This window comes from Platalea leucorodia (assembly GCF_965183815.1).
Source record: "Platalea leucorodia genome assembly, chromosome: 2".
Taxonomy (NCBI): domain Eukaryota; kingdom Metazoa; phylum Chordata; class Aves; order Pelecaniformes; family Threskiornithidae; genus Platalea; species Platalea leucorodia.
Window position 1 is genome coordinate 115,997,003 of NC_138824.1, and position 26,136 is coordinate 116,023,138.

General features: G+C 49.1%; 2 protein-coding genes across 3 annotated transcripts in view; both read left to right on the forward strand.

The window, feature by feature from the left end:
• The window catches only part of RCSD1 (RCSD domain containing 1), a 36,141-nt gene extending 32,503 nt beyond the window's left edge, over positions 1-3,638 (forward strand). The window contains exons 6-7 of one of the 2 annotated variants that reach the window (XM_082332655.1): positions 98-746; positions 1,372-3,638. In XM_082332655.1, coding sequence (XP_082188781.1) covers positions 98-733 — 636 coding nt within the window. In that variant the 3' untranslated portion in view covers positions 734-746; positions 1,372-3,638. The remainder of the gene's footprint in view (positions 1-97; positions 747-1,371) is intronic. The other variant, XM_082332654.1, reaches the window with a different exon arrangement.
• A 7,622-nt stretch (positions 3,639-11,260) lies between these two features.
• The window catches only part of MPZL1 (myelin protein zero like 1), a gene marked incomplete at its 5' end in the record, with an annotated part of 40,452 nt that continues 25,576 nt past the window's right edge, over positions 11,261-26,136 (forward strand). Inside the window, one exon of the mRNA XM_082304102.1 lies at positions 11,261-11,390. Coding sequence (XP_082160228.1) covers positions 11,261-11,390 — 130 coding nt within the window. The remainder of the gene's footprint in view (positions 11,391-26,136) is intronic.

The following is a 26,136-nucleotide window of genomic DNA, read 5'->3' on the forward strand; positions in this document are numbered from 1 at the left end:
AATCAAGTTTACCATGGTATTTTCCTCTGTTGTGCTTTCGTGCTTTGCAGTACCGCTCTCTTTGTCTGCTTCAATGTCTGCTTTTCCTGCCTCCAAGGTGCGGACACGAGGATCAATAAAGCGCAGGCCTCCCTCCAGGAAGTTCCGAAGATCTCTGTCCGACTACGGAGACGGGGAAGATTTAGGGGTCAACATCTCCTCTCCAGAAAATGGTGCCAAGGAAGATGGGGATGAGGTGTTTGGGCCCAAGGGCAAGACAGAGGAGGCAGAAACAGGGAGCAAAGAGCAAAAGAAACAGACAGGGTCTGATGAGAAGCCCCCATCAAGGAGAGGATCCAGTAGATCCGAAGATGAAGAAAAAGGGGGAAAACAGGCAGAGGAAATGACTCCTTGCAAGAGTGAGGCAGGGGATACAAAGGAGGAGGAAGTGTGTTGTAGTGCTCCAGTGGAGGAGAACGCTCCCCAGCCTCCCTCTGGAAACAAGGAGGAGAAGGTGTGCGAGGGTCCCCAGGGAGAAGAGCAGCAAGGCAGTGCCTGTGAACAGGAAAACGGGGACAAGGAGAAGGAAAAAGCTGAAGCTGAAGCAAAGGAGACCAGTGAGAGCACAGATGCACAGAGAACATCAGACACTGAAGAAACAGCACTGGCAGCTGAACCGCTGCAGGACGCAGTGGGCTTAGGGACTGCCAGTGAGCCTTCAACACCAGCCACACCGGACCAGGGCACAGCGTAACCGTGATGCACAGGTAAGATGGGTCAGCGTGATGATGGCTCCTAAAATACCAGAGGCTTTTGCTTATTAAGGAAAATGGCAACTGTGACGGAACACACCAACATTTTTGCTGCTCCCCACACCTCAAAAGTATCATATCTCAGGCCTGCAAAGGCTGCAAGGCAGGGTACTTGTAACACCACCCAGGAGGGCTCGTTGTTTTAGGGAGAGGATGGAGAAGCAGCAAAGCCAATTCTGGATTCAGTAAAACGGAGAGGCTCTATTCCCCAGGCACCCTGCTCAACTGCTGTTTTGAATGCAATTTGAGAGTACTTACAGTAAAAAGCACTTTTCCCCAGCAGCAACCATGTATTTACTATCTCAGTATGCCTCCTTACACATACATATTTCTATGTATATGTGTGCACATGTTGTATATATACATGCGTACATATATATTCTCTCTCTGTATATATGTGTTTAGCTTGTTAGCTTTGCCAGCAAAAAGTGTTTGCACACATACCAGTTTCATGATCAGCCCTGGAAGCACGCAAACACGGGCCTCTGCCACTTGAAATAAAAGAGGATTGCCACTGGCTAAAGCGGGGCTTGTTCCATGTAGCTTGCGTATTCCCTAACCACTGATAATGTACCCGCAGATGCCTGAGGAAATATCTCATTCCACCTCAACCACCTGTCCCCTCTTCAAATGCCTCTTTGGTTTGACAAGGAGCAACTGAAGGAAGCAGGCTGGTGCTCAGGCTGCAGCTCGCCTTTGCCTCCTAGCACGGAAACTACCAAAGTACCCCCAGGGCACAGCCTCCCCAGCACTGTATTTAATTAGACCCATGATTATTTTTCATAATTTCCTTACTTTTCCCCTCTCAAAAGGACATACCCAGTCAGGGCACAGGAGACTTAACATGTGAATAGGAGCCATCTAACCCAATCAAGGTGGAAGCTACTGGAAAACCTTCAGTGGCAGGAGAGGAGCAGAATACGGATATCCCCCGAGGTCCAGACTCGTCCCGGAGCTGAATGGCTGCGTGCTGGCTCTCTGCTTTGCACCAGCATATTTTGGGACAATCAGAACAGGAGACTGGCTTGCAATCACTTCGGAGTTCAAAACAGAGGTGTTGGCTGATGTTCCTCAGTGATATTCGGGGACTGAGAGACCTGATACGTGCTGTCCTGCAGCCGACAGCCACCACTACTCCTGGTCCCTCTGCTCCTTCATCCTGCTCCAAAATGGCTTTTTCTTCTCCCCTGCATTGGTCTTAGATGAAGTTCATCAGTTACATACATACATGTATGGTGCCTTTTTGGTAGCTTCTTTTGAAATATTTTGGGTTTTCAAATTTCAGTAATAATGTTTTAACAGTAGGAAAAAATATGTTTTCTCCACATATGCTGTATGGCAGACAATGTGAACCCTGAACACAGGGAAAACTCTTAGGACATTGTTCATTTGGCATAAAATCCCTTTCAAGTGGGGGTCGAGCTGGCTGATCTGTGAAACAGCCAGCCATGGTAGGCAATGTTTCTGTGTGCTTCAACTTTGGGGTGTTTTTAGTGCTGGTGGAAAGTAACAACCAACAGATCTGATGCACAGAAAAGATGCGCTGCGTAGGTCAACCGGGCAAGTTTTCTTATCCGGCTCCAGATTTAGAAGGGTCGCCTGTCCGTCAGTCTTTCTCACTTCCAGACCCCACCCAATCTTTTGGTTCTGTTTTGAAACTTTCAGAGTGTGGCCACCGAGTGCCACTTGTGATAGAAAGCATCCTGGCTTACTGGAAACAGCTGATTAATTTTATGTAGGTCAAAGAAGAAGTCTTAGATGGCTGAATTTCCAGTTGTATGGCCTGACTGAATATGAATTGGTGAAGGTCAGATAGCCAGTCCTTCCTAAGTACTTAGGCATTGTACTAGATTTGCATTCACTTTTGGGGTACCAGTTAAGTCGGGGGTCTAACAGTTGCTAAGCCAAAAAAAGCTTTTACATCTGGAGAGTATTTGTTGCCCATAAGAAATAAGTTATTTGGGGAAAGACAGGTAACAGACCCTCACCTGACCAGTTTCCTGACAGTAGTGCTTGAAGCTGTATCTGCAATACTGAATAAAAAGCTGCTGTGCCTCAAGGCCATGCGCCTTACGTCCACAGCATGATGTGGAGCTGTGGACAAGTCTGGGCTCGCTGGAGACGACAGCAAGCCAGACTTCTCCAAAGCTGAGCCAAGGAGCCACTAGCTGTTGGGCAGTGTGAACGGTCAGGGCCAGTGCTTGACCCTGCCGCCAGCCAGCTGGTACCCAGCAACACAGACGCAGCTACGGAGACCAAGGGCAGAACCAGCCGGCTCCATCACAAAGCTCCTCCTAGCAAACATTAAGCTGAGCAGAGCCGGAGGCTTGGGTTGTCCCTGTCTCTCTGAACAGGCACAAGCATTTGACACAACACAGCCCACATCCGTCCTTGAGTGGGCTCTGCAACACAGCAGCGTTACAAACCCGGCGGTTTTGAGGGATATCCCCTTCCTGATCACCAGCTCTAAAATCGCGAGGAAAGAAGTGGCTCTGTGCCCTGCCTTTCTTTTTCCCAGGTGAGAGCACTGAGGTGCCATTTGCTGAGAGCCAGCGGCATTGACCCTCCTGCGTAGCACGGGCTTGTTGGCCAACACGACCCCCACGTCCTTTTGAGCCATGTTGTGGAGCATTGTTGCCTTTGAATCCATTTTAATCTGTTTGTTAGAGCTTGTATTCCAGGGCAGGCTGCAATCATTCGCTGTACCCTGTTTCTTCTCTCAGCAGTGTCCCATCTGGATGTGAATGATTGTGCCTTACTGTATATGTAGATATATGTGTGCCTGTTTAGAGAATGAGTATGTGTGTCCCGAGCAAGGGAATGGAAATCCGAGGGAGAAACAGAAGAAATAAATCATGGAATAAAACTAAACCAAATGAAAATCCGTGTGTTTCCTCCTGGGGAGATGAAGCAGGCTGAGGAAGGATGGAGAGCTGGCGGCAGCAGGCAAAATAGGGGTGGGATTTCCACTGCCACTGGAACAGTTTAACATTCAATTTTAATATAATTTGTGGCATTTTTTACTTTCGGGGAACAGCAATAACCCATGTGCTTAATCCACAAAGGAAGGGGTTCTTTGGGGCAAGCAGTGACACTGGAGACTGCCACACTCCCTGCCCCAGCCCTGCGGGTATCAGGTATCTCGGAAGAGAAGCAAGCAAAGCCACCCAGCCTAGTGCCATTTCTCCAACAGCATCTTTGTTCAGGGGAAGCAAACAAAAAACAAGGCGACACACACCGACCCTTCCTGTGAGATTTCTCAGCTTCCGGCAACCAACAGTTTAGAGACTTTCTGTGCCAGAAGCTGCATCGCCATCTTCGTCCCTGATGGCTTTACAAGTTGCAGGAAAAAAAGATGCCTGTTTCTCAGCTGAAGGCATCCACATGTCTCTCTCAGGGCGATGCTCGCTCAGGCGGCACACAAACCTTGCCTCGTCTGCAGGCCAAGTGAGAGCAATTTTAGAAAAGGCTCTTTGGCCACTATTAGCATCGTGACACTGCAAAAGCAGAGGATGCACGTGGGCCTGTATCCCTGCCCCATCCATACTATCAGGAAGCGTTGGCTTGGGCAGCGTGGTCTTGTATCCACAAGGTGTAGAGAGTTAAAAAGTTTTGACTGAAATGTAGAGCACAGCTTGGCCTGGTGCATAGGGTGGGGGCACCTATTCGGACCCATACGTATCTGTCAAATGCCTGAGGCAGGAGTGTATAATGTCAGGTGTCGGGACACTGATGGTCGAACAGGAAAATGCCCCCAGCAAGAAAAATCTGATATAATTTATCAATTCCCCTGGTGTGGATGGTGCCTGAAAGATTAAAAAAAAAAAAAAGCACAAACCTTACAGGCCAGACGACTTTAAACTGGGAGGGGGGAGGATGGAAAACAGACCAAGAATAAAGGTAAAGTGGAGAAAGGAATGCAACAGAAGAGCAAGGAGACTGTTGCATTTGTGTTTGGCTGAGATCTTGTTGTTTTCATGGTTATTTTTTGATTGGACTGTGTTTAAACTGTAGTGTGAGCCCCAAGAAAGTGTTGAATGGGTAAGGATGGAGAGCAGTTACTGATGGGAGGAACAGGGTTTCTTGAAAGAACAGCTGGACTCGATGATCTGAAGGGTCTTTTCCAACCTTAACAGTTCTGTGAAAGATCTGGGGTGCAAGGGAGGCTGGTACAGAGGCGTGGGAGCGGGAGGAGGAAGGGTGAGGGTGACAGGAGGCGGTAGCAGGACAGAGCACATCAGAGGTGCGGTGGCAGCGCCAGAAGCAGGGTGGAGCGGCTTGAGGAACCACAGGAACCCCGCTGGCGACTCCGGGCCGCCAGACCCCAGCCCCACGCCCCCGAGGCCGGGGGAGGCCCTTCTCCCGGAAGGCCAAGGCCCTTTGTTAGGCCACTTCCCTCGCAGCCGCCGGCGGGCCCCAGCCGCTCCTGGGGCCGCTTGCTGGAAGGGAACCGCCAGCTGCCCCGGAACGGGCCAGGCCGCCCCACGGCCCCTCACCTCACCCACGTACGAGAGGACTCGTACGGCACTTGCATACGTGGCTACGCGTGTATCCCCCCCCCGGCCCCGGACAGCCGGAGGGCGCCGGCGGCCGGCCGGACCCGCCTGCCCGCCCGCCCTCACACCTCCAGGGGGCGCCGCGCCCAACGGCTCGGCAAAGCGCGGGCCGGGATAAACCAAAGCCGTTCGGGGGGCGTTCCCGTTCCCCCTCCCTTCCCCTCCCCTGAGAATGAGCTCGCCCGGCTTCGAGCCCCGCTGGCCGCGCCTGGCGGCGTTCCTCCTCCCGGGAAGAGCGCGGGAGCCGTGTCTGCGCAGGCCAGCGCCGCGCGGGCCGCTGCTCCCCCCGTCCCGGGGGCTTGGAATAGTCTCTACCAAGCGGAGTCGTAGGGTCGGGGGAAGGGCGATACCACGGGTTACCCTGGCGGGGGGGGGGGCAGGGGGAAATCGCAGCAGCCTCCGCAGCTGGGGAGGGGAATGGTGTCTTCCCAAGCGGTGGGCAGAGCCATTGGGAGCCTGGCGCGGGGGGGAAGGGCGGACCCACGAAGGCGCCGGGCGGGGGGGTGGAGGTGGCGCCGGGCGGGCGGAGGCGGGAAGTGAGTGAAGTGCTGAGCTGGGGAGACAGCAAGAGAGAGCGGCTCGTTGGTCTAGGGGTATGATTCTCGCTTCGGGTGCGAGAGGTCCCGGGTTCAAATCCCGGACGAGCCCGCTACGAAGGGGGAGCGCCAGAGCCCCTCATTTTGCCGCCGCGGTGCCCCGCTGGCGTTTTTGTTGCCTGGGCGCCCGGGCCCGCCCGCGGCGGGAGGGGGGGTTCGGCTCGGGGGAAGGGGCCGGGGCCGGGGCCGGGCGAGCGGCGGGCTCCGTGGTGCTCCGGCGGCGGGGGCAGAGGCAGCGAGGTGGGCCTCGGGCAGGGGCCGCCCCGCAGCCCCGTCTCGTCGGGGGTGAGGGGGAAGGGAGGGGGCTTAATTCGGCGTTGTCGGCGCTCGGTGCGAGGGGGCGTCAGACGAGAGGGGTGACCCTTTCTTCGTGGGTTAGAAACCCTTGGTCCTGGCGCGAAAAGGGGACGTGTTTCTCGTGGTCCTGCCCGCGTCCCTTCGCCGTGCGTGGGAGCCGCCGCCGCTGCCTGCCTGAGGAGCGCGGCGGAGGGCGGCGGGTCCGGTCACCGGCGCTGGGCGGGGAAAGAAGAAAAAGTTGGGCTCGTCCGGGATTTGAACCCGGGACCTCTCGCACCCTAAGCGAGAATCATACCCCTAGACCAACGAGCCGGCGCGAAATACTGTTTTTCTCCCTTCCAGAGGAAGGCCCGAGCGGCGCTGCGGGCCCCGGCCCTGCCCCTGCCCCTGCCCGGCCGCCGCCTCCCGCCGCCCCGGCCGCGGGCCGCCCTGCGGGCGGGGCAGGGCCCGCAGCAGGTACGCTGCCTTGCCAGGCCTGACGGCTGGCTTCCGCTGCACCCCTGCCCGCGGGCTGGTAACAGGGGCGCATGAGGAGCCCCCAGAAAAGAGCGTTGCGCAAGCGTGAGGCGGTGAACAGGCTTCGCGACAGCCAAGGGGCGGCAGGCCCTGCCAGCCGGGCGGCCCACGCTCGCAGCCGCCCGAACGCCGGCCTGGCCGTTGTGGCCAGCGCAGCAGGCCAAGCAGTGGCCAGGGCTGACGGGGACTGTTCTGCAGTGGCCTCCTTGGGACGGCTCAAACGCACCTCGGGCGCGCAGCCTGCTTTTTCGCAGCACTGGTGAGGCACATCCACTGTTACTCTGCGTGCTGCTGCTCTCCAGGGTTTCTTCCAATCCCTGTGGCAACCTTATCTACCCTTGCGTGCAAAACCTGCTTAATACACGTCTAGCCATTAACCGCAGCAGCCCAACCACAAACCCCAACCAAAAGAAGGGAAGCTGATGGTTCATTTCCATCATTTAAAGCTGTACTACGGCCAAGCAGTGGTGGCGTTGCTTTCCCACTGTACAGGTGGTGGTTTTATGCACACCCATTCACACATCAGAGCCTTCTTACAACAAACACTGATGCTGGTCAGGCTAGAGGTCCGTGCTACTTTGGCTCTTGTCTCCGTACAGTAACAGTCGCTAAACTAATTTTGTCTATATTCCAAGAAATTGGGGGGAAGGTAGGAGGGAGAGACAGGAAAAATAATTCCTTTCATTTTATAGGCTTTTTTTATATATCAAGTTTATCAAGAATACGTGTGGCTCGAGCTGTTCCTTAGCATCAGTTCAGCTTTTTCCATTGTAATGTTTCCTCAGAACACTTATCCTTGTATAGTGGGTGATCCAAGACATTCTTCTTAATTGAATTATGGAAAAATAATTATCAAACTCTGCAAACACCATATGCAATTACTGTGCTGCTGCCAGCTCTGAGTTTTGAAAGCACCACTGCATTTCTATTTAACCAGAGTAAACAGAAATGTATCTGCCAGTCAGAACTTTTCCCAACTTACAGAGGAAAAAGTAATGTTGTAACAGACACCCAATACTTTCTTTTACAAATAGAGCCTGTTTTTTCTTTCTCTCTCATGTTCTTCTCTTACTGTTTCAAAATGAGCGTGTTGGGTGGGTTATCTTTTGCAGGAATGCATGTCTCTGCACACTGAACAGTGTCTACTGTACAATTCCTCGAGGAGGTACAGAGATGATGCAGGCTAAATAGAAAACAATCAAAACCATTAAAAATGTAAAATCAGTCTGAATACATTTGCTTCTCCTCCTAGAAGGTGTTACCCTTATTTTGTTTGACATCATAATCCTGCTTGCTCTCTCTGGCAACCTACTAGAGAGCTCTCCAAAACAGTAGGATAACAAAAGTCTGAGTTTCTAACATAAACAGTGACCATGAAAAAATTTATTTAACCTCCTCCTCAGTGACACATACTTTTTTAGATCTTCCTTTTGTGATAAGTGGAAACAAAAAAGACAGAAAAGTATTTTTCCTTCTCTTGTGGGACTGAATGCTGATTTTACGGTGGCATGTGAGAAAGCTCTGAGCTCAGAAACCAGTTAGGCAACTTGACAGCAGCCTGCTGGGAGGCTGCTGCAGTCTCTCTTGCCCCACTGTCTGGGCAGTCCTGCTCCGTCACTGCTGCTTGTCTGACCTTACCGGGAATGGATTCAGTGCGAAGAAAAGTAACTCCCCACCTCTCCATACGCAGACAGAAAAAATGAGTTTGTTGCCAGCTAAATGAGCTGAATTACTAAGAAATTTGATAAATACCAGTATTATCAGTAGACGGAGAGTAGAGTTGCATAGCTAGAGGGAAAAAGGATAGCACAACTACACCTTTAATTGGGTGAGCTTATCAGGGAGTTGTGTGCTGAGTTAAGGAATTGTGCAGCACAGCTTGCAGGCTCTGCATTTAACAGCTTGCTCTGAGAAGTGTTCCCAGTTCTTTTTGTCATAACCTTAACAGTAACATGTCATAATGTACAAATGCAATGTATGTTCCTCAGGACAAATTAGGTTTGCTTCAGCACCTCGCTTCCTCTTCTGGAAACAGCAGAACGCAATAAGTTGGTCATTACTATCTGGAAAAAAAAGGTCTACTCTCAGTAGACCAGATAGTCTCCCAGCTGTTCTCTGTACTGAACAGCAGTACTGCTACACAGCGAACGGGACACTCGTAGGGCTGTACCTGTGACAACGTTATCTCAGCTCTGTCAGGAAAGGGAGGTATTGTAGGAATCCTCTGGCAAGGGGCACGTGTGGCTGAAATCAGGCTTCTTATGTACTAAGAAAGGCAACACTTGAGATCCGTGAAGGACAGTACATTTGAGAATAAGAAAAAGGATCTATTTTTTAAAAAACTTCAGGTTGGCTATCTTGAAAAAATGCCTAGAAAAACAAAGCTTGGCCTGTTCAGGGGATTGAACATTTTTAAACTGTGCAGTACTGAAGGACCTGAAGGTAAATAGTGAACTCTGGGTACTCAGGTGCTTCCATGTTCATAGAGCACTTCCAGTCACTGAGGAGAGCTGTAAGGGCGGGTGGAGTTCCCATGGGAAGGAAGAGCTCTGAGGGAGTGCAGAGGCAAAAGGGCTTGGGATGAAAGCCTCACCACTGCATATCAGTTTCTGCTCCATTTGGAAAGGGGAGATTTTGATCAGTTGGCTGAAGACTCACCTGCAAGGGAAGTCAGAGGGACTAAATGAGGTGGCAACCAAACAAGGTGGTAATTCCTTGTGATACAAGGAGTTGCCTGTGTTGATCTTTATTCTCAATTGCTGCCCTGGATTTCTGATCGTTTGGGTTTCTAGAAAACATGTACAACAGTTAGCTGAGGAACATGCTCCACAGCCTCCCCCTAGGGCATGAATAATGAACGTATATGCCCTTACGTTTTAAATCCCACGAGAGCTGTGAACCTGGTGTCTGCATCACAGCTGGAAAAAAAAAATCTACCTGTGTTTTTGCAGGAACTTGCGTCGTCACGACCCTCCTCAACGTGGCACACAGTAGCAGGGCTTTCCTGTGGCCTCTTTCATCTGCAGGTGTGATTAGGTGGCCAGAGAGCAGCAGAGAAACTGCGGTGGCACATGCCTCTGGGAGAGGACCGGCATCCGTGGAGCACCGGGCAGGAGCGAACCGAGTGCGCTGCAGGCCTCTGAAGTCTCATGAATGCAATGAGTGATAGCCTTGTGATACGACTAAGCTTGTGCAACTTCTTTAAAATACATAGCTTAGCAAAAGAAGAAACGTATGCAAAGAGGTTCCCCGAAGAGAGGGAGCGAAGCAAGGAGATAAAGAAGGAAGGGTGGCAGCGTGGTCTCAGGAGGTCTGTGACCGCAGGGAGGCCAGTCAGTAAGCCGGGGGGAAATTCCAAGCGGGTATTTTCAGGCGAAAGGCAAAGGTGGTTGTACAATCAGCGTAGCAGGAGAGCTTCTGAAGGAGCCTGTGCTTACAGGCAACACGTGCCAAAACAGGCTCTCGGAGTTAACAGGGAAGAACAAGAAGGGCCTCAGCGGAGGCAGGGGGAACCCACCCTCGCCGGCGCTCGCAGCCTGCAGCAGCGCTCTCCCGCTGCCCCGGCGGCACGGGACAAGCGCTCGGGATGCGCACTTGCTAGCCGGTACCGTAACGTGCAGCCGGGGGAACTGGCTCGCCCACGTCTGCGCAGAAGCTGGGGCACTAAGTAAGCGCTGCTTCTCTTTGGAAAACTGGGCCTAGCAAACGCACGGCAAGAGATGCACGTCGTAGAGCCTGCCCGAGACAGCGCGCTGTGCTGGCATCGGAATTCTGCTGTCGTCCTCGTAGGTCGTGACAGCAACGCACCCACAGCCCTTGTGTCGATCTCGACTCACAAATGCACAACTCCATTTGCGTGACCGTCGGTTACGGTAAGTATTTTTTTAATGTAAAATAGGAAGATCCTTAGCGTGCCTCCAGACGTACTCGGCCAAGCTTCCCACACAGGTGGCTAACCCTCGGGCAGCACCAGGGCCTGAGGCGAGGGCATTCGGCGCTGGGCTCCCCGGCCGCGGCCCTAGGGAGGCAGGGCAGCAGGGGCGCGGGCCAGCGGCCGCGTCCTGCCGCCTGCAGGGGCCGAGGCGTTTGTCAGCGGCGAGACCCGGCGTGCCCAGGCCTCGCCCCTGCCAGCACGGCTGGGGACGTCGCCGCCGCCGCGATTCTGTGCCCGGGTCCCCCGGCCTGCATCGAGCCGGGGCAGCTCCGGCGGGGCGGGCCCGCCGCGCACCGCGCCCGCAACGGGGCTCCCACAGCACCGCCCGCCGGGGGGAAGCTCGGTACGTGCCCGGCTCGGGGGGCGGGCCAGAGCGTTCCCTGCGCGGATAGGGCGTCTGGACTTGATGGATTGCTCCTCTGGCCAATCCTCGGGGAGGAGCGGGGCAGCGCCGGGGCGGGGGCTGGGAGGACGCAGAGGTGTGTGCGAGTGACAGCGGCGAGGCCCTATCCCGGCGAGGGAAGGGGGCTGCGGGGCGCGGGGGGGCGGGCCCGCGGCCGGGGGCGGACAATGGGGGCGCGGGGAGGTGGCGGCAGGAAGATGGCAGCGGCCGGAGGCACGGCGGGGCGCCCGGCGGCCGCCGCTCCCGCGCGGCTCCCCTGCTCGGCGTGGCTGCTGGCCGCCGCCGCACTGACCGCCGGTGAGTGAGTGAGTGAGTGAGTGAGTGCGGGCCGGCCGCTGCCGCCTGCCCCCCCGCGGGGATGCGGCGGGGGGGAGCTGCCCGACCCGACCCGAGGCGCGGCGGGCTGGGCTCGTCGGCCTGGCGGGGGCCGCCCGCGCCGATCCGCGCTGAGGAGAGAGGGGCCGGCCCGGCGTGTGGAGGCGCCGCCGGGCCCTCGGGCGGGAGGCCGGCGGAGGGTGCCGCTCGGGGGGTGAGGTCTCCCGGGGAGCCGACCCGCGCCCTGGCTCCAGCCGGTTCCGCCGTTCCCGATCGTCCTCGCCGGGTTACCGGAGCGGAGGGCGATTTCGCGGGCGGGGTACGGCAGTGCCGTCCCCTGCCCACCCGCTTCAAAACCGGGCCCTTCCGCCTCGGTTGGCGGGGCTCGGCCCGGCGCCGCGGGTGCGCTTCCCGCGTGGCCGTGGGAGCCTGCGCCCTCCCCTCCCGCGGCGCCGGCGGCTGGGCCTGGCCCCCGCGGGACGCCCGGCCCGCCCGCGGGCCCTGCGGGGCAGGGGGCCCCGTCCCCGGGGGGGGCTGTGCCCGCCCGCGGGCCCTGCGGGGCAGGGAGCCCCGTCCCCGGGGGGGGGGAGCTGTGCCCGCCCGCGGGCCCTGCCCGGGGCTGCCGCGGGTGCCGCCGGCGCGGTGCGTGGCGGCCCCGTAGCCGCGCTTGCCGGTTTTCTCTCGGCTGGTCATTAATGGAGAGGAGGCGAGGCGGCTTTGTGGGGGAAAGCACCGCGCGGCGCGGAGGGGACCGGCAAACGGGGGCGCCGGGGTTGGGGTAAACGACATAGAAAACACCTTTGGTTTGGTCAGCGGTGAAGCATTTGGGTGGAGGAGTAATTACATCAGCCAAAATGAAATGCTCGTGACTCGTGTAGATGGAGAATAAGTGCAAGGCTATGGAGCGGTAGAAACGGCAAGGGTAATGCTTAACTTCGCTGTGGCTTATATTCTTACAGGGCAGAGAGTTCTACGTTTCACATATCATTCTGAAATTAAAAGATCATACACGTTTCCCAAGGTAGCTCAGTGTGTGTAGATACTAGGCGTGGACGATGATGGTACGGCACCTGGAGACATTTTTGGTTGGCAATGCTTGCTTAGTGGGTAAAACTTTGCAAAGTATTTCAATATTAAAGAGGCCCGATACCTTCTCAGTTCGTATGTCTGGAAAACGGTAAAACTATAAGTCCACCTGGAAAGAGGTTTAATAAGAAACTGTGCCGAGTGGTAAGAAACTTAAAACTTCTTATTTCCAAAGAGCATTGTTTGGATTTGTTTAAGATTGCTGCATTTTGCAATAAACATAAGTAGAGATTGCTAAGGCTTGCTGTATATCTTCAGAGACAGCCTTAATATTTAGAATTAAGTAGATGTGATATATACATAGCTTACAGTAAAACTAAGTTCTTTGAAAACAAATATGGAGACAAGAGAAGAAGGAAGTATATTTCCCCTGACCACAACAAAAGTACAACTACAGTAATGCTATGGGTAGCTGGGAGTAGTAGATCATTCTACAAAGTCTGAGGTATGTAACCAAATACAGTATCTTAAAACCAAGCAAAGCTACAAGATACTCTTTTTGGAAGAGACCCTCCCTAGGGTGGAGACTGTCTAAAAAGTGAGATTGCAATTTAAAGCAATAAACCGGTGTTAAAATCACTATCTTATCTGTGTTGAACTGTGTTTCTGTTCCTATCCCTACAACTGTTGATTTTTTTCTAACTCCAAATCAGAAGTTATTCCCATGTTGGCTGCTTCTCTCTGTGCTTATACTGCACATCCTTAACCCTCCTGTCTGCTTTGAAAAGGCACTTTTATTTTTTTCGTCTGTGTGTGGAGTTGGCAGAAGGTTTACATCTTTGCATGGAAATAAGTGACCAGAGTGCAGGCTCTTCGCCTCTTTTGCATATGCAAAGTAGCTTGGTGATTAGTAGGGAACAGATGACCTTCTCTAGAGTTTGGGGTTGTAAGGAGTCCCCTGTAATAAATACTCTGCCTTTTGGCTTGCACGTGTTGTTCGGGTTCCTGTTGTTTTTTGAGGACCCTCTTTCTGTTCCCCTTTCCTCATGCTGGATTTTCATCTAGTGAGTTTCAGAAATCAAAACCTGCCAAGCAAAAGGGCAGAAGTGGCATTTTCAGAGGGCTGTTGCCCCTCTGTTGCTGAAGTGTGATGTGTGGCGGGGTAACGTGCTGCATAGCTTAGCTGCTGTGGCTTGTGGCTCCTCTTCTGCCACTTCCTATGCTCGATGGCAGACCTGTTTCCTGTGGCCAATAACTGCAGCGAGACAAATATTACTTGCAGGGCTGTGTTGTACAGGCCTGGTTTAACTTCACAGTCTGCTTTGCCAAGCCAAGCAGGTAACTGCTGCTTCACAGCTTAGTACAGATAATGGGTTTTAAGCTTATTTTCTTGTGTGCACCTGCATGCGCGCATTGGAAGTTCATTTTGCTTGTTTATGCTCAGTCATCTGAAAACCTGATTGCTTCATTTACTTGTAAGAACGGAGGATCATTGTCAAATGTACTGTTTGTGATCCTGTGGATATTTGCTGCAGAAGTAGTTAATCTAGGTATAATCTCTTGTATGGATGGGTGAGCCTTGAACAACTAGTCAAGAGTATCAAGAAAACGGGTTGTTTTGCAATCCTGAATTTGTAAGCCATGCGAGTATCGCTTAAAGTGATATCGTGTCTGTGTTTGACATGAGGGTGGTGCCTGATTGCTTCTGAAAGTCTTAAAGAATGTCTAGACATTACAGGAAAGAATATTACTGATATTTCTACTATTCTTGATGCCAACAAAGCCTGATTATTTTTTTTTCCCTTCTCCTACTACCGCTTTTATACACACTCACCTACATGCACACACATGCACATACACACAGGTCAGTAACAAGCAGAGGAGTATTGGGATGTTAAATAGCTCAAGTGCCTGTTACTGCTTTGAGCTCACCTGCACGTTTCAGTTGCTGCTTGAAATGTTTCACGAAAATAACAGCGTAAGTCAGGGTTGCGATGCTCACTTTGTGTTTGTGCCAGGTGTAGTCAGAATTGCTATATTCACCCTGTCAGCAGCTGTTAGTTCTTCTAAGCTGCACCCACTGATGCTGCAGGTAGGAAGGCTTACTTGCCTGCAGCACTAAGCGGGTTCTGCAAAGGGAAAAGGTGATGAGGTGGACAAACTCTTCTCTCTGCTGGTTGAGTTGAGGGTGGGACTGCTGCTTGGGTCACCTTGCTTGCAGCAGCAAGAAGTTCTTGAATATGCTGAAAAGACTGTAGCTTAATATTTTGGTGGTAAAGTGTGTTTTAGTGCCGCCTTGTAAAACGGCTAGGTTCTTCATGACCCCAGCCACCCAACAGTCCTTTACCTCTATGACCCCAGCCACCCAACAGTCCTTTACCTCTATGTAAATAACAATGTGCATGGCTCTTTTGCTTGTTGAATTGCAATTGATTGCGTTAAGCAGCAATTCCCCTGTCCGTCTGTGGACTTATCTTATCCTGACTGATAGTAGTAGGTGGTGAATGTCCTGTGTACCCTACAGGGTACCTTCAGTCTAGATGGAAGACCGAAGAGATGAAACCTAGTTTTACAAGGCAGATGTCATGTGCTGTTTTACTTAAAAGATTTTAATCTGAATAGTTTCTAAAGAATTATTATTTTGCTAGAGAGGTGATATATAGGTCATCATGAAGTCATCTATCTAAAGCTTATTATTAGCACCCATAGTGGGAGTTCTCTGAGTGCGATATGATGTGATGTGGTTTGATCATGTATGGCATACATGGCTCTTTCTGCTACCTACATGTAGTCAACTGATAAATTAACAAAGTAAACAGTCTTGCAAAAAACCCAGTCTATGCAAAAAAAAAAAAAAATTAAACTATTGAATGCTATCTCAGGATATCCTAGGAATACATCAGAAAGCTGGAAGCTCTGGGTGTGAAAACATTTACATCGTTATGGTTTGTGTCTTTCTTTTTTTTTGTGTGGTTTATTTATCTTCATTACTTTGCTGATCTGGGTTAGTGTGACCCCGCGTGTAGTGATTAGCACAATGGAGAGGATGCCGACGTCTTGTGTAAGAGGAAGCTGTGGCGGGAGAAGACAAGAAGTTCTGAACTGGCTTTGCTGCTGGCGAAGAGGCTTGGAGAACTGTAACTTCAGTGATTTACTCTTATCTCAAAACAGCAGTTCGTTACAAGAGCAAGTGTTTACTCAGACTAGGGTATAGCAGTAAGCTGTACCCGTAGCACAAACGCTGTGGGTATGCATCTTGAGGCAGCAGCAACGTCAGTATTGTTTGCTGTCTGAGCTGGTTGAAAGATGACCCTTCAGCCGGGTGATTTCCCCTGGTTCCACTGATTATTGGTCGGTGTCCCGTCCCCCCCCCCCCATCTCTTTTAACTTTAAAGTGGCAGGATCATTCTGTTACTTGTCTTGAATAAGCCATTTTTTTTAAAAATTGAAGACGTTTATACCAAATAACTGTGTTGGTACTCTTTTTGGCTGGGATAGAGTTAATTTTCTTCTTAGTAGCTTTTATGGTGCTATGTTTTGGATTTGTGATGAAAACAGCCTTGATAACACACCAATGTTTTACATTGGTTACTTGTTTTACATTGGCTTACACAGAGTCAAGGCCTTTTCTGCTTCTCACCCTGCCCCAACAGTGAGTGGGCTGGGGGTGCGCAAGAAGCTGTGAGGGGACACGGCTGGGACAGCTGACCCCAACTGACCAAAGGGATACCCCAGACCATAGGACGTCGAGGAGGAGGAAGGGGGGGACGTTCGGAGTGATGGCATTTGTCTTCCCAAGTCCCTGTTACACGTGATGGAGCCCTGCTTTCCTGGAGACAGCTGAACGCCTGCCTGCCCATGGGAAGCAGTGAATGAAAGCTTTTGCTTTACCTATTAAACTGGCTTTATCTCAACTCATGAGTTTTCTCACTTTTACCCTTCCCATTCTCTCCCCCATCCTGCTGGGGGGAGTGAGCGAGCGGCTGGGTTGCAGCTGAGCTGCCCTGCAGGGTTAGCCCACAGCCCTTGTATGTTGTTCCCTTTTGCTCCTGGCCCTTTCAATTCCTGCATTTTTATTTGGCTGTTGAGTTGGCACTTTCCAGTTGGTGCTGCTGCTAGGTTTTGGCTTAAAGTGCGTAAGGAAAACAGGAAGGCTAGTTGTTCTCATGATCTCTCTTACCTCCAACCCTGCAGAAAAAGATGCTTTGCAGTACATTTGCTGATGCTTTACACGCACGAAGTTAAGGGGCATTAAGGGAGTTTGCCCTGAAACATTGGTTACACTCTACCTTCAGTATTTAAAATCAGATTGAGGTTCTGATCCTTCAGGGAGGGTTAAACTCCGGGCGGTGCAGCAATTGTGTGGGTGGTGGCTGGTGGCACTTTCCCAAGTACCTTCACTTCACGAGGTGGAGGTAAATCAGGGCAGGTGAAGTCCCGGTAGGTGAAATGGCCAGCGCCGGAGGTGTTTATCTTCAGTTGGCTGCTAGCCATCTATTACGCTTTTCAGTAACTTGTTTTTGTAATGTGTGCAAGATGATGAACAAGGCTCCCTCTTGCTACTAAATTCTATAAAGCCATATGTGAGGCAGGATTTTTAAAATCTGACTGGTTACTATGTCTTGAAGTTTTCTGATAGAGGTCTTTCTTGCAGGATTGCTTGACTCTTTCAGTGTGGAAGGTGTTGAGATGATGGCTGCGTGGGGATGCTGCATACCCTACTGCTTGGCAAAGTCAGCACAGGCGTGGACGAAGGTGCTACTCTAATCAAAGGGATGGCTCTAGAAATGACCTCATATGTGTAACCTGGGGAAGCGATGTAGAGTATGCTACAAGGGAGGCCACAAACACTTTGCAAGAGAGAAGCGTTCCTGGGAAGAGCCAGCTGAGGCAGCTCCTACTCGGTGCTTCCTAACCCTGCTCTGCTGTTGTTGTACAAATATGGCGTACTGTGGACTGGCTTAGGGTGTTGGTCTGGTTTAAAAGAAAACAACAGAAAAAGGGCTGTTTTGAACATGGATTAGTTCCTGGTCAGATTCATCACATTGTGTTATAAGTGGGCATGGAAACTATTTAAATTGGCACAACCACTGACAAATTCTTGTGAAACAATGCTTTGAAATACGCAGCATGGGCTTTTTCTTTCGGTTTTGTGGTTGCACTACTGCAGGTTATAGCTAGTTATGAGTTTGCTTAGCAAGTAAGTTAGCAAGTTTGGTTAGCAAGTAAGTGTAAGATTGCTGTGAGTGAGGTGTCAGAGCTGGCTGCAGGCGTTCAGCAATCGGTGGAGCAGTAAGGGATCTGGTCCTCAGAGAGCTTTGGATTTGCTTGAACTGCTGATAGTAAGTCTCTAGTCACACCAGAACAAATTGGCCGGGAGACTGAGTACCCTGTTAGCTGAGGAGGGTCATCACTTGGGTGACTTAATTTCAGCTGTCTCTGTCTCCTTGCTCTGTTAAGTGATGGAATTTTATTTAACAGGTTTTAATCAGGTCACCCTGTACGCAGGAAAAAATCCTGTGTTCACCTTCCAGGCTGGTGGAAATACCAATACTTGGCAAGAGATGGACATGGTGCTGGGTCAGGAATGATGACAGGTGGGAGTGACTGGTACTGAAATGCTACTCATACCTTGGGTGGTTCAAAGTGCGTCTTCTGCGAATGTTTCTTGGTGTATATAGGTTTGTTGTCACCAAGTTGGTTGCAACTTTGTGGACTGATTGTTGTAAAAGGGGAAAAAAAGGGCAGCTTCTTATGTCTGTTTGATATGCAGCTTTTTGCGCTGTATCTCCCTGTGAAATTTGTGTATCCACATCCTAAATTCCACTGCCTAGTTTGTTTTGGAAATTGGCAGTTTCCATGCTGCTAATGCTAGATCTTGTCAAAAAGATGCTGCATGCCATCAGCAGTTGGCAACATGACTGGTATTTTTAACACAATTTCACTTGAAATAGTACTAATAGCCAGTGCTGACCTAGAGGGAAGCTTTTATTCCAGCCAGTGATGTGTTGTCCGTCTCTACTGTCCACACCTTGGGTCATTCTTTTTGTTGTTGTTGTTTGGTTGTTTTTTTTGTCTACAACTTCTGATCCTTAATACTTTAATTTCTTTCGTAGCCATTGTGACAGTTTTAGTGGATTGCTATAGTAATTCTAGGAAATGTTTGTGATGGTGGGATGCTTTCTTCATTCTCTCTGCCACGTATTGAGCATGTGTACCCACCGTCTCTCAGTTCTTTAGTTAAGCAAGCTTAATGATATCCTTTTTTTGTGGGAAAAACTTGGTGTGTTTCAAGGAGACTCTTCTAAGATGTAGTCTTTATATTTTTATTCTGCATAGTCCTTCTTTAATCTTAATTCCATTTTCTGGAATCTTTCCTTGTACGCAAGGAGTAATCTGCTGTGTTTGTTAGTGGCTATGTTAGTGTTGCAAGATTAGAGGTAGAACAGCTGCCATCAGCTGTTCCAGTTACCCTTTGCACTTTGAATGGGTTTACTTAACTTGCCCCTTTGGGTTTTTCACTGTTTTGGTTTGACTTTGTCAACAAGCACTGTTTACTTGAATTTGAACACTTGTAAACTTACTTGGTCATGGAAGGAAAACCACTTCAGGGCAGTTGAATGGAAAAATATGATGCCTGCTTTGGAAAATACCTGAGCTGCTGATTGGTGTCCCAGTCTCCAGCATAGGCAGGGAAGTATTGTTTTGTGATCCCCAAGGAAAAGTCAGTGGAACAGGGCTAGATGTTATTGGCCTTGAGACTAAATAAGCATCTGCCCAAACCTGACATATGACTGGCTCTGTATCATATGACTATGAATGTGCCAATGCACGTGAAGCAGTGCAACTATAATGCTTACTTGTTCATGGATCTTGGCACCTTTACAAGCATCTCAATTTTATGCTTTCCATGTTGAGTGAGTGATACACCAGTAAAATGATTTCCTTGGGACTGAACAAGAAATCTGTGGCCTGGCTGGCAAGGGAGCTCAGATGTTCTTTGCTGTTTCTCATGCTTGTTCCTTGTTTCTGGTTAAGGGCACGGGCTTTGGAAGTAAATCTTGGCATAGGTTCTTCTGCTGCCCCTTGGTAGAACAGTGAGCAGCTCTGTGTCATGTGGAGGAGACCTCTTGAAAAACTGACTATATAGTTTGGAAGCAGAAGGTGGTACCAAACTCTGAAGACTTGTCTTTAAGTTCTGTCAAAGTAGGTGCACGGAGGTATGCAGGGCTGAGGTACGTGGATGTTATTGACTGCTCTGACAGCTTTGCCACAGCCTGCTTAAGGCTTCTCAGTGAAACTGTTTTCCTTTCACTTGGGGTGACAAGATGCTATTTTTTTCCCTCATTGTTGAGTCAGGCAGAGCTTAGCTGAATGTGCAAAGAGGCCAAGAGAAAGTGAATGTTGTGTTAGCAGATGCTCTTCGGAGCTTGTCTCTGCTCAGGGGATGAATGTTCCCAGCAGCAAGGCAGCAGGAGGTGGTAGGTGTTCACGGGCTAGGAGTCAGCAGCTTTTCTTTCTGTTTCATAGAGCTGGTAGGGTGCTGAGGACCGGCTGTGTTACTGAAGACAGGAAGCTCTCTTTCCTTCAGCAGCCTGAATTACTTCATGAGATTGGCAACCTGGGGAGCTGTTGCAGCAGCAGCAAAAAGTTGTTCTGGTGATTGGCATTTGAGAGTGAACTAAACTCTTCTGTCCTTCTTTAAGGCAGCAAAATTTAGTTTTAGTTGCCTTGAAATTTAGATGTCAAGATTGGTTGGCGTGACTTCGTCTAGTCATAATTTCCGTAGCTGATGTTGCTTCGTGTCGTATATGAATGTATGGGGTGTAGACGTCAAGGTTTTGGTGGTGGTGGGCTGCAGGGATGGTCTCCGTGAGGAGAGGCTGAGGCTGCCTCATGCCTGACACACGCAGTTCCAACCAGCTCCACTCCACCCACTGCAGGGCACGGCTGAGCCCCTCAGCCAAGCTGATGGCACCTCTGCCATAATGTTCAAGAAAGGACAAAGCACCACACAGGCAGTGAGGGGTGAAAAAGTGTGAGGAACAACACTGCAAACCCCAAGGTGAGAGAAGGAGGAGGGGAGAAGGTGCTCCAGGCACTGGGGCAGAGATTTCCCTGCAACCCCTGGAAGTTTTGGGCGAGACCACGGTGAAGCAGGTATTCCCCTGCAGCACATGGGGAGGACCACCCTGGAGCAGATATCGACACTGCAGCCCATGGATGACCCTAGGCTGGAGTAGGTTCTCCTGAAGGACTGCAAGCTCATGGGAAGAACCCATGCTGAAGCAGGGAAAGGTGTGAGGAGAGAGGAGCTGTTATGGACTGACCACAACCTTCCATCTCCTCCTGGCTGCCTGGGAGTGGGGTAGAGGAGTTGGGAATGAAGGAATGAAGCTGAGCTGGGGGGGAAAAAGGGGTGGGGGAAAGGTATTTTAGTTTTTGTCTTTGTTTCGCACTATCCAACTCTATTTTAATTGGCAATAAATTAAATTAATTTTCCCCAAGTGAAATCTCTTTTGCCTAGGGCAGTAATTGGTAAGTGATCTCCCTGTCCTTATCTCTACCCATGAGCAATTTCATCTTATTTTCTCCCCCTGTCCTGTTTGGGAAGGGATAGTGAGAGAGTGGCTGGGTGGGCATCTGGCAGCCAGCTAAGGTCAATCCACCACAATGACATGCAAGAACATATATGTAGAAATACATATGTATATATGCATTTTTATATCTGTACACCTAATAAGACTTCAGACCAGGTAACACCATGATGGATTTCTGGTGTGGAGATTTTTTGTTACACTGATGTGTGTGGCTCCTTAATACTTGTGTGTTTCCTTATGAAGGAGCATGGTTTGCTCCTGGGTAGAATGGCTGGCATGGATTTCACTTCCATGTTAAGGCTAAATGATGTAAATGAATTTTTTGTGTGGAAATTCAATCCAGCGTCTGGATGCTTTAACAGGTCTTGCGGAGTTTCAGAGGAACGGTTTGGGCATGTCTACTCCTGTCTATTAAGACTGTGAAAGCTAGGGTTTCTCCACCAGTTGTTTTACCTGCAATGAAGAAATGATGGCCTATGGGGACATAAGTGCCTATAATTGCAGTAGGGGACTGTAACTTTGTGCCGGTTTTCTGCAGTGTTTTGTAGGGGTGTTGCTGCTGCTGTTTCATGCTGATTGTACAGGGAAACTGTGCTTTGTGGGAGAAGGAACTAAATGTCATGCAACTGTACTTGAGAGTGATGTCAACAATAGACTTTGGTGTTTCACAATACGCTTGACATTAGGAGTGTTTTTTAATGAAAGCACTGCTTCACGAGTGTATGTTGGTTTTGTGACTTATGACCCCTAGTCATTAGAAAATCCCACATCCTCCTTTCTGATGAAACTTCTGGGCTGCTGGGGAAACCATAGTGAACATATCGATACACTGACTTTTCTGTTGTTTTATCGAGACCTTTAAATGTGAACTGCTGAGACTCTGTTGTATTAATGCATTTCTTCCCATTTTCCTGATCTGCAACTCTGTCATCAGCTTGTTACCTGTAACAGCCTATTTGAATCTTTTCATCTTCCTTTCATCAGGCTTTATGATTATTTCCTGATCTTTCATCCATAAGAGACTTAATTTATAAATTATATAAACGACTGTATTATCGGGCATCTTTAAGATAAATGAAGCAAGTTGCTTGTATTAATTAATAAACTGATGACTAGCCATTTCAAGAGGAAGGGAGTGTAACACTTTTCCCAGTGTGGGATGGGAACTGTACCAGCTGTAAGCATCCAGTATTTAGTGATCTGATAACAGTTTCTGTTTAGGCTGTGTTTGCGCTTGTGGAAATAAGATGCCCGTGATTACAGTGTTAGCTGTTTGCATTCTTGGTTTGTTAGGACTCCTTAGTGATCAAGCCGAGTTGGATCCAGGGGAATCGAGTTTATTTTGGTGTGTTCATAGCCTTAGTTAACAGAACTTTTTCATTGGATCCAAGATCTCAGTGGAGACTATGGTCTACGAATAAATTCTAATTAGCTGTGTGTTAATTAGTGTAAACCTTTGGTGCAAGGAGGGATTTACTTGTGCTACTAAACCAAATTTTCAGCCTTTGCCTAGTAAAGTGGGCATCTATTTTCTGCATACAAAAATGTAGAATAAAAACCTTGCCCAAAAGTTTTGTGTTTTGGGGTTTTTTTTTTTGTTTGTTTGTTTTTTTTAACCAGTATGAAACAAGTGTAAGCAACCAGGGGATACAAGCAAAAGTAGGAAAAAACACTTCAGCTTTAGTAGGCATTGATTTCCAGCACTGGCAGCCTAGGCACTGTTGGATTTATACAGATGCTGTTACTAAATGTTTTGGAGGCACTTAAGAGAGCTTGAAGGAAGTGAAATAAGTTTGCAGTTTTTCTGCAGATCCTCCCAAGTGTGAGGGACAGCATTTAGGAGAAGGTACTGCAATGTGGATTTGAAAAGTCTGATGAGATCGATGCTATAACATGGTTGGGGGCAACGCTGTCTTAATACTGAAACAGGGATGAGTGCTTGGATGCTTGGTGTCATTTAAATGCCTGTGGCATGCATAGGTGAATCTCTATAACCCCGTGTAATCTTGTTATGTCAACTCATGACCTTGTAACTTGTTTCTGGGGAGTGGACCATAATTTGTATATTATTGCATTTAATCGAGGGTATAGCTTTGAATGTAAGCAGTTAGTGGTAGCGGACAAGGGGAAGAATCCAGACTTTGACCCGTAAGATAGCCAGTCACATAGGCTGTGTCTCCCGTGCAGATTAAGTTGCCAGCCCATGTGACTTGGTGAGTCCCAGCTGACCTGGCCAAAGATGTCCCGGAGAGGACATCTGTGAGGAGGACTCCCATCACTGTGCTGTAGACAGCGACTGGCTGTCTTCTCTAAGAGTTTTTTGATCAAGGTGTACCCCATTTCAAAGATATCAGTTGAATTCATTTACCAGTGCAATGCTGTGGTCTTTCATGTTGCTCTGGTGAAACCCATCAGCTTGACTGCTCTTAATCTCACTGAAAGCTAAATGGTTAATCACAATTTAGTTAACTAACTAGATGCAAACTCCTGTGGTTATGAATGCTTGTCTGCTATCAATTCTGAATGACCTTATCTTCTTATACTTTGCTGCTTGGTAACAGTAAAGGCTTCTTCCACAGAGGTGTTCTCAGAGCAGTGTATCGTTGCCACTCTTAAGAGTATCAGTGATGGCACAGTGCCTGGGGGTTGTGAGCTGGGCCAGGGCTGAACTATCTGAAAACATGTAGCTTTTTCAGTAGGTTTTTCTAAAGTGGCAGACGTGCTGGTGTTACTACGAAGAAATCAAGCAGCTCTGTATCTTCAGATCTGCTTAAGCTACTGGAGAGCTACACCTTCAGAGTTAGGAAGGTCTTGTTCATTTGCAGCAAGTAAGTTAAAACAGTATTAAATCAATAACGTTGATTAGGTGGCGATGCTGTATAATGAATAATGCTTGCTCTGGGCAGGCATATGTTGAGTACTGCATCTTCTATAGTCAATTCATGGTCAGTAACAGACCAGTAAGTGTCGCGGTAACCAAACTGCTCCAAGGGTGACATTAAGAGTACATGAGCTCTGTTTTAGTCCCATTTAGCGTGAGCTGACAACTTAGCATTGACAAAGATGTCAGACTGAGACTGTTCTCTGAACATAAGGAGACAAATCCTGAGCAGAGACACAGATCTGGGTAGTTAGTGCAGTTATGGGAGCTGAACTTGTTTTGCAGATGAGATCCCTGAGACAAGATACAGAGGAAGGAGAAACCTGAGAATAGAGAGAGTGTTAATGAAGATCCATGATGGGAACAATAAGAAAAGATTAGTAAGTAAGTAAGAGTAGTAACATTAGTAAGTTACTAAGAGTATGAGTGTCGTGTCCTATTTCAAGAATAGGATTGTCTGAGAAGGAAGATGAGGATGGAGTCTTTTCATTGAAGTGTGGCGGCTGAAAATTTAGCTCGTGAGAGTTGATGTAGTTGGAGTGAAACTGCTGCAGCAACACTAGAGATGAAAAAGAAATGGCTGAAGAGGCACAGGTGTTTTCCAACAATTTTGGTGGTAGGTGAGAAAAATAGAAGCATCTTTTTCCTGAAAAGAAGAATTAAAGCAATTGAAGGCTAGAAGAGATATTCTGAGGGAAATATTGAGGCTATGGGCAGTTGGACAGGGTGATGGGATCAAGGAGGATCTATGGGAGAAGAGCAAGTGTTTATCTTTGCCCTATGTACCTTGTGGACCTTCCCTTCCTAAAGCTCTCTTCTCTCTCAGACAGTCTCCTGTGATAAATTTTTTCCTCTTGAGAGGAACTAAGGCTGAATAAGCTTGAGGAATGGAGCAGTGGGTAAGTGTGACTGGAATATGACTCAAAATTCAACTTTCTCCAACTGAAGTGTTTAAATAGATGGAGGAGCTGGAAGAAGGACGTAAACCTGGCAAATGTGAAAGAGAAGGAAAAGAGCTAGAGCTGGAGATGATCCATGTGGATTTTATTATGGGAGAGGAGGCCAAAGAGTTCAACGTAGTGGGAACTGCAACCATATCAGTGAAAGTATGGGAGTAGAAGGCTAAGGGTGAACAAATGTCAAGTGTTATGGCCTCTCTACCACTTCCAAACAATCATGTTATGATTTGAGGAGCTTATGTCTTGTGCTGTAAGACAACAGAGGCAGGAAAAATTTTTTTGAAGCAGTGCACACTGAAATAGCAAATGAGGTGAGGGACATTTTTTTAGGCTGGGGGGAGAGAATGAGCAAAGAAAAACATTAAGTTGAGCCAACAATAGGATATATGAAAACTAAACTTGCTGGAAATATCTGTACAAGATTACATAGTTCCTGCCTTCCCAGACTGTAGGGAGAAGTTGAATTTTTTTTTCTTTTGCTTCGCTACAGTTCTCTCATGGGTTGCTAGTGAGTTAGAACAGTGACTTCTTTAGATTAAGCAGATCTGTGCTACCCACTGCCTGTGTGTGGCAAGGAGTTCTCTGTACCACGTACAAGCAGACAATGTCTGTGCAGACTCTTTTCCTCCTACACAAATGCTGAGGGCATCTTGCTTGTTTTATGCTTGAAAGGGAGGCTTGTTCTGTGGCTTGGACTCAACACAATGGATTTCAGTTTTTTTTCTTTTCTACTCCATTAGCTGGAAAAAATACATAAAGCACAGCAGCTCTGAGTTCATTTCATTGAACTGATAGAAGCCTTTGTATGTTCCAAATAAATATTTGGTAATTGTTTTACAAAAGAATATTTTTTGGCCCATAGTCAGAGTGCGTACAAGAGAAAGGAAGCTCTGATACAACCTCTTGATGAAAATCCCCCTCCCTTAGGGTGCTGTTTCTCTTTCACTCCTTTGAAATGAGAGCAATGATGACAGGGGAGTCTGAGGGATCAGGTATAACCTGACAGGACTGAGGAGTTAGTGAGTTTGAGAAGTGAACAGCTAGGACTCTGAATGACAAAGTGAATGAATGGTGGTTTCTTCTGGTTTTGGTTATTGTGATTAAACCAGTATGCTTAATTCTACCGCCCCTGCAATGCTTGCATGCTCATTTTGTGTCCCCTGGGCATGTGCTCTGCCTTCCCCTGGCTTGCCATGCTGGTTGGGTGAGAGACAGCGGTTCCTACAAAGCCGTGCACATAGTGATTGTTGGGTGTACCCAGA